Below are 8522 nucleotides of genomic sequence, written 5' to 3'. Positions count from 1 at the left end.
GAGACACGTGGAGTGGTTACATGCTGCCTTGTGATGGAGGAAGGGCAGGGGGCTGGGGTCCTCTCCAAGGCGTTCCTGTTTATTTGGGTTCTGCACAGAGGAGACTGAGAACATGGTGGTGTGGCACAGGCATGGGGGCTGCTGCTCAGAGGGACTGTAAGCAGCGTGGCCCAGGCTGGACCGCAAGTCTCTTCCTCTTGTGTTTTCGCTACAGAACTAAAGGGCAGAAGGTGTTTTGCCTTCTGACTTTGTGAATAGGGGACTATTTGTGCAAAACCCAATAACAACGGCTCAGGGCAGCAGGACAGGGACTGGAGCCCTGTTATGGGAGTCAGAGAGTTGACCCCAAACCTTTCCTGCCTCCTGATGGAGGTAAGACTAAAACCTCAATCTCCTAGATGCTGATACTGAGCTTAAGAGAGAGAGAACAAACAAAGTGACCTTTCCGTGGCTGCCCGCAGCCAGGAGAGGATTCGTGGCTACAGATCTTGAGGATGTGCAGGCTTTTCATTCTCTTTGCAAAGCAGAGCCAAAGCCTTGTATTTTGGCATTAGTTCCTGTGTAGCTTACAAGCGTCCATGTGCAAAGTGCTGGCTTCAATGGATTCTCTTCTGCTGCTGCATCCTCTGGGGAGCTGTAAAACCTACCCCGAGATCCTGAGTTTTGCTGTGGGGAAGGAGATGTAGACATGAGATGCTACAGCACTGAAGCTGAGCGCACCTGAGCATCTCTTGATGAGCCATGTGTCTGGGGACTGGCTGCACTTCAGCCCGGTACGTGACAAGTGTTACACGGCCACAAACACGTTAACACCATCTCCCAAAGAAGTCCAGACAATTGCACAGCAGATCCCAGCAGAGACGCTGCAAAGTCCAACTCCTCTTCTTCTGGGCTGTGTTTGAAATCAGAAGGCTCCCAGGTCTGCTCTCCACACGCGTCGGGTTTTGCACTTGCAATTTAACCTGCAGTCCCAACCAGCCACCCCTTTATTTAAAGCACTAATTTAAGGGCAGTACTTCCTTCCACCCTGCTGTCTGTTAGCCTGACTAAAGGCACTGCTGCTTTTGTTTTCTGGAGGAAATACTTTTGTCCTGGCTGTCGTACACCGAAGCTGTTCTGTGAATTCTGAGGGCAGAAGCTGTGGGCTGTACTCATGGCAGCGACAGGATCCTGGGACTGGAGACTGTGTTTTCCACGTCTGAACCTTTCCCCAGGCAGTACCGGCCAAGAAACAACATATGTGGAAAACATGACATTACATTTACGCCCAGCAGCAGTTGCCAAGGCCTGAAAGGAGCACGGTGAAAGACCTGTTCTCTCTTCCCTTGCACAGCCAGTACACTCCGTTTTTTATGGGCTAAATCCTGTGGTGACAGGACTATGTTGGGTCCTGCCCAAAGTTTGTCTGATCAGCTGTGGACATCCTGGGCTCGCTTTACAGCCAGTGCAGAGACAGAGGCATGTCTGGAGGATGCCATCTCGTCCTCGCCTGGCTATGAAGGATGATGTGAGTCCCACTGTTGAAGTCCCTGCTTCTCTGCTTTTGTTACTAGGATGACTTCGCTTTACAGCCAGTGCAGAGACAGAGGCACGTCTGGAGGATGCCATCTTGTCCTCGCTTGGCTATGAAGGATGATGTGAGTCACACCCTTGCAGTCCCTGCTTCTCTGCTTTGGTTGCTGGGATGACTGGGATCCATGTGGGTATCACCAGTGCCCATCCGAGTGGCACAGCCCATCCAAGTGGCACGAGGGATCCATGTGAGTATCACCAGTGCCCATCCAAATGGCACGAAGGGTGTCGGAACCAGGGGGCATGGTTGGAACCTCACCTCCACCTATCAGATCTGGCCAAACCCTTAAAACAGAACATCTCACTCCTCCTCCCACTCCTTGGTTCCAAAACACAGTGGTGTTGCTGGAGACAGGCAGTCCGGGGTGCGGCTGCTATCTTGCCTTTTGATTAAAGCTTCTGGATCCTGCCAGCAGGTTTAGCTTTCTCAAGGATTATGGTTTTCTCATTCCCTCTTCTGAGATGATGCAAGCCAAACAAGTCTGTACCTCTAATTTTGTTCCCACCCATCAGTCTCCTGTCAATGCACACTGTCAGGAGCTGTCTCACACCTTGTTTCCAAACAGCACCCAGCATGGTGAGCTCTCAACTTTTTGCTACACTCCAACACAATATTTAAAAAATAAAATATAACAAACAAATGAAAAAAAAAAAAGTCAGTAACAATACTTAGAAAAAAAGCGTGCAAGAGAGTAACTTTCCTCTCCAAAACAGATTTAAGGTTGAAAGGAAATTTTAAGGCCTTCGACACGGTCCCCCAAAACATCCTTCTCTCTAAATTGGAGGGATATGGATTTGATGGGTGGACTGTTCAGTAGATGAGGAATTGGTTGGATGGTCACTTGCAGAGGGTAGTGGTCAACAGCTCAATGTCCAGATAAAGATGAGTGACAACTGAATTCCCTCAGGGGTCTGTAGCAGGATGAGTCCTGCTCAATATCTTCATCAATGACATAGACAGGGGGGTTGAGGGCACCCTCAGCAAGTTTGCTGATGACACCAAGCTGAGTGGTGCAGTTGACCAACAAGAGGGACAGGATGCCATCCAGAGGGACCTGGACAAGCTCAAGAAGTGGGCCATGTGAACCTCACGAGGTTCAACAAGGCCAAGTGCAGGGTCCTGCACATGGGTTGGGGCAACTCCCGGTATCAATGCAGGCTGGGGGATGAAGGGATTGAGAGCAGCCCTGAGGAGAAGGACTTGGAGGTACTGGTGGATGGAAAGCTGGTCAGGAGCCAGCAATGTGCGCTCGCAGGCCAGAAAGCTAGCTGTATCCTGGGCTGCATCAAAAGAAGTGTGGCCAGCAGGTTGAGGGAGGTGATTCTGCCCCTCTACTCCGCTCTGGTGAGGCCCCACATGGAGTACCATGTCTAGCTCTGGGCTCCCCAGTACAGGAAAGACATGGACCTGTTGGCGCGGGTCCAGAGGAGGGCCACAAAAATGATCAGAGGGCTGGAGCACCTCTCCTGTGAGGACAGGCTGAGAGAGTTGGGGTTGTTCAGCCTGGAGAAGAGAAGGCTCTGGGGAGACCTTATAGCAGCCTTTCAGTACTGAAAGGTGGCTTATAAGAAGGATGGGGATAGTGTTTTCAGCAGGGCCTGTTGCGATAGGACAAGGGGTAATAGTTTTAAACTAAACCAGGGTAGATTCAGACTACACACAAGGAAGAAATGTTTTACAATGAAGGTGGTGAAACAGACACAGGTTGTCAAGAGAGGTGGTAGATGCCCCAGTCCCTGGAAACATTCAAGGTCAGGTTGGATGGGGCTCTAGGCAACCTGATCTAGTTGAAAATGTCCCTGCTCATAGCAGGGGAGCTGGACTAGATGACCTTTAAAGGCCCCTTCCAATCCAAACTAATCTATGATTCTATGACTCTGTGAGAACTGCTGTGGCTCTCACCAACTGACAGACTGTAAAATAAAGACCATTACATTTGAAGCATCAATTCTTTTATCATAGTTGTTATTGTGTTAAGAAGCATCTCTTGACTTAAAGAATTAAAATGTTGGAGCTTTCAGCACAACTCTAAGTAACTCATTCTGATAGTTAATTATTTGCACTGTTAAAAAAGTTGCCTTGTACCTCTATTCTGAATCTATCCTACTTCTGTTGTACTTGTACTTCTTTCTAACAGCCTGAAGATTAACAGAGATCTCTTGAGTCTGAAGGCTGTGATAAAGTGCCAAAGGATGTAGCTTCTGGATTTTATTAATTAAATTCAGTATTTATGCAATGCGTTTGTGCTTCATGGTTTACAAGGTCCCTGTCAGACTCCCACTGTGCAAGTTTTTGTACAAACTCAGAACTGGTACCTGTCCTAATGGTGTTATTGCCCAGAGAGCAATATGTTTGAGTGCTTCACCATTCACAGTGGTCACCCTCTTCCTCTGACTGTGCACCACAGACAACCTCCTCCATCATTCTATGTCACTGTCCATGCTTAATCCTTCCTGTCTTTTTCTCCTCTGATTTCAGCTGTGACACCGCTTTGAGGCATCCACTGGCTGCTGTGGTTGGAAACTGTGAGTGCAGCCAGGAGGAAATGCAACTGAGGAAGGAGAAGATCCAGATCAGCACCCCTGGTAGTTCAAGGTGGTTAGTGGCCTCTTCCTGGCCCACCCTTGTTTGTGAGCATCACAGCAGAAGGTGAGCAATGATTCCTCACCAACATGAGGGGTACCACGGGGAAGGTATGAAGACATCTGTCTAAACACCTAACAAGCAGGCAGCAGACTGGCATCAAGACCTGGTTTAAGGTGGGAATCAAAATCCCAACAGCATGTTGCTAAGCTCTTCCCCAGAAAGAGTCTATTGTCCTTCTGCCCTCCTGGCACTTGAATCTCTTAATTTTAACAGGAATATTGTTTCACTCTCGCTTTTCTCCCTAGCTCAGCACTGGGCTCCTTTCCCAGACCAACTTTTTAGGCTTATTTTAAAAAGAAACTCTTTCCCCATGAGACAATGAGGAGGCAGATGCATTCTCTCACATGCCATGGCATGTCTGCTGGCACTGCTGTCCTCCAAGCCCAATCTTTGGTATCTCCACTGAATCAGATGGCATTTCTCCAGTGGGACTGCTTGCCCTTGGAGACACTTTCTTTTTCCTTTCCTTCTCAGAAGAATGGGACAGCTACATACAGCACCAGGATCCCACCCTGAGGTCGTGGTAGGAGACAGAAGATCCGGCCTGGAAAAATATTTGGAGTTAGGAATGTTTTGAAAGACTAAACTAGAGGGGTCAGGCATGCGGGGAGAAAGATTTGCTATTTGTAGCAAATCCAGTGTCAGCCATGTGAACAGAGAGACAGGGCTGGAGGCACAGTGTGGGAAAGCAGGCAAACAAGCCCAGCAGCTTCTCCTGGCTACAGGGTTTGGACACTGGCATGCTTTTCAGGTTGGTTTTGCAGGGAGGTATTCTTTCCTTTGAGACATTGGTCTCGGTGCTTGAGACCCTTGAGGAAGAGGAGGATGGGTCATCCATGTTATCTCAATGAAGATGGATGAACACCTCCTTTCATTCTCCTTTCCCCTTCCTATTCCTCATATTTTATCCTAATTTTCTTATCACAGAAGGAGACAGCTTTCCTCAGCTCACTGTCATCTCTTCACTTGACCTTGTGTTTCCTCATGCCTATTTCCATTCATTTTCCATCTTAACCTTTCCTTAATATCCCAACTTTTAAGGAATACAGATCCCACTTCAACTCAAATTTTTGTCCTAATCTCCTCCTTTTTGTCCGGAGCAGCACCATTTTTTAGATCCTTACCTGTTTTCTTGCCTTTCCCTCTCTCCAATCTCTCTGTCTTTGATCTGTGTTCTCCAACACGCTCTATCTCTGGTACTCCTTGCAAAGTCTGTGTCCATACAATCTCTTGCCCACAGCCTCTCCTGTCCACCCACACACCTCTGCCTGCCCCTGAGAGATCCCTTTTCTCACCTGTCCCCTTGACAATGTCACCTGCCTCTGCAGGTGATTCCTGGGCTCCCCCTCCTCCATCAGGTCAAACATCATGTCCTTGCCTGCACTGTGGGGCCTGTTGCCCTCTCACCCCTTGGTGGGTTTGGAGGAGGCAGCCCTGGTTCACTGCTGGCTCACGCTGCCCGCTTCCAACCCACTGTGCATTTTCCCTTCCACTCCCATCAACAGCCTTGGGGCTGGTTTGGATCCAATATTAATTGATCCTTTTGCATCACTCCCTGCAGGCATCACAAGGAGTGACACCTAAAAGCCTGCGACAGCAGATAAGCTGCTGCAGCACTGAGTTTTCAAAACCTCTGGCCAACTCTGTCTCACTGTGTTTGACTCCTCTGTCTGTGATGCCTTGGCTGAGAGTGATCTTCCCAGGGCAGGGCAGTCCTTTGGCCCTTATCTTCTCTGTGCAGCGAGTGCCACACCACCATGATGGCACCAGTCTCTTCAGGAATGGTGATGTTAGCAAGAACAAAAAAAAAAAAAATAGAGAGCTCCACATTCAAGGGTTGCAACAGCTATCTTAAATTAGATAGAAACTGGAGAGGGAGTTTGAATGGAGAGACAATGGGATTGGAAGTAGAGGAGCAGAGCTCCATGCTGGCTTTCACGTCGATGGTTTTCCTAGGAGATAAGGGCCTGAGGCTCTTGCTCTTCAGGCTGAGTCAAGGGTTTGCTGGGAAGTACAGAGCTAAATAGGCAGGTGGATCCCAGCCTCAGAGCCTGAAAGGAAAGAGCTGCTCAGAGTTTCCAAAAAGCAGATAAGAAACCCTTGAGGCTCTGAAGACAGCTTGGGGCTGTGCATCCTGGTGAGACAGAGGTGCTCCAGGAGGCTGATGCACCCATCCAGGGCAGAGGCAGGACGTCTGTGTTTCCTGGTGGAAGTCATCGAGCTGCTCAGCGTGCCAGTCACTGCCATGCCCATCTTGAGACTCCTCACCCTGCCTTTTCCTTCAGTTGGGACCATGCCTGTCCTGGGGTCATGCGGGTCAGTCTTGGAGCAGGGTGTTTAAAGGCATCACCTGGTCTAGCTTTGCCTGGGCAGCAGGGCTTTCTGCACTTCTGAAAATTCTTTCCTCTGCTGCCCAGGAAATTGCAAGCCTCAGATCAGACAAGTATTTAATAGCTAAGGTTTAGCTTCAGTTCTTGATTTCCCAGGAGTCTTTTTGCATCCAGTAAAATGAAATTTTAAGCCTGTCTTTTTGGAGCTGCTCTCTCCGGGTCAGGATGTGTCCACGCTTTCATTTCCAGTGTCTTTCCTGAACATGACTAACTCTTTCTGTCATGGCTGGGTGACCAGGCATCTGCCTGGACCCAAACCAAGCCCACTCACTACATTTCCTGTTGTTCCCCAGCTTGGCCAGCCCACCTCTGTCTCCCTCAGTTGATGACACCCCACCAAGAGTGCTGAGGTATTTTCTTGCCTTGATAATTCTAGAAGGCATCCCAGCATAGAGGAATGATAGTCTTAGAGTCTAGGCTATTTTTAGCGCTTTTACAGGCTTCTTCTCTGACCTTTAGCCACCCGCTGTCCCATTTCGTCATTTGCAATGTAGACTGCTCCTACCTCGGCTGCAAAGCACTTGTGGGTTGGTAACAATTGGAGGTTTTTTTGTTTGGATCCCATTATAAATGGGATCTGTGCCTGAGACTGGCATCCGCGATTTTTAAAGTTTTTGGCAACACAGCTGATCATATCTAGCTTCTCAGGTGGGAAAATGCACATTTTCTTGATGCTGAGGGACTGCTCTGTAGTCTCCTTTCCATCCCCACTCTTCTCAAAACATTAATTTTTCCAGCCGCCCAAGAAACACAGCCTTTTACCTGAGCTGAGGCATCATAGGTGGCTGTTCACCGGGCAGATGGTCACTCTGCTGATCATAAACTCAGAGGAGCAGTTTCATTCCTTTTTTATTTTTTTGGTTGGTTCTGTGGTTTTTTTTGCAAGTTCTACAGGTTTGGCCAAAATATTTAGAGATGGGTGTTGATTAGGGGTATGTGATCTTGAGGGTCTTCATCCTTCTGCCTCTTCTTAGTCTCTCCTGAGGGAGGGTCTGCCAAGGTGAGGTGTTACTGCTCCACAGGAGGGTTTTGGATTCCTACTACAGCTCCCAGAGGGAACGGAGGAGAATGCCTTCCCCAGGCACCTTTAGCAGCACGTGGCTGGCAGCAACAGTGGTGACAGACACCCCAAAAAGCATTGAGGTGCTGGAGCGGGTCCAGAGAAGGACAGCGAAGCTGGTGAAGGGTCTGGAGCACAAGTCTTATGAGGAGAGGCTGAGGGAGCTGGGGTTGTTCAGCCTGGAGAAAAGGAGGCTGAGGGGAGACCTTATCGCTCTCTACAACCACCTGACAGGAGGGTGTAGAGAGGTTGGGGTTGATCTCTTCTCCCAAGTCACAGGCGTTAGGACAAGAGGAAATGGCCTCAAGTTGCACCCGGGGAGGTTCAGGTTGGACATTAGGAAGAATCTGTACATGTAAAGGGTTACCAGGCATTGGAATGGGCTGCCCAGGGAAGTGGTTGAGGCACCATCCCTGGAGGTGTTCAAAAGCCGGGTTCACATGTTGCTGGGGGCCATAGTTTAGTGATGGGTTTTTTTATCAGAGTTAGGTTGATGGTTGGACTAGATGATCTTGAAGGTCCCTTCCAACCTCGATGATTCTATGATTTTAAGTGGGTGCTCAGCAGTTCCAATACCCTCCTCTTCTCCCTCCCTCTCCCTTGGCCGGGCTGGCAGCCGGACGAGGCAGCGAACACCCTCTCCGGGGTGGCGACTGTGACTTTGCAGCATCCCCACCACCACCCCTGGCAGCCCCGGGAAGACTTGTAGCCGCGTCAGCCAAAATTCCTGCCGGGGACTGTGATGCAATGCAGCACACACACACACCCCCCCCCCCCCCCGGCCCCCCCCCCCCCCCCCCCGCCCCCCCCCCCCCCCCCCCCCCCCCCCCACGCCCCCCCCCGCCCCCCCCCC

General features: G+C 49.8%; 1 protein-coding gene across 1 annotated transcript in view; it reads left to right on the top strand.

Annotated features, from left to right (window-relative positions):
- The first annotated feature begins 6512 nt into the window (after positions 1-6512).
- Positions 6513-8522, top strand: part of LOC106902374 (endonuclease domain-containing 1 protein-like) — a 10229-nt gene continuing 8219 nt past the window's right edge. Inside the window, exon 1 of the mRNA XM_014965777.1 lies at positions 6513-6535. Within this exon, the coding sequence (XP_014821263.1) occupies positions 6513-6535 (23 nt within the window). The remainder of the gene's footprint in view (positions 6536-8522) is intronic.

Source organism: Calidris pugnax, unplaced genomic scaffold, assembly GCF_001431845.1.
Source record: "Calidris pugnax isolate Ruff unplaced genomic scaffold, ASM143184v1 scaffold20, whole genome shotgun sequence".
NCBI lineage: Eukaryota > Metazoa > Chordata > Aves > Charadriiformes > Scolopacidae > Calidris > Calidris pugnax.
This window is presented reverse-complemented; position numbering and strand designations above follow the sequence as displayed.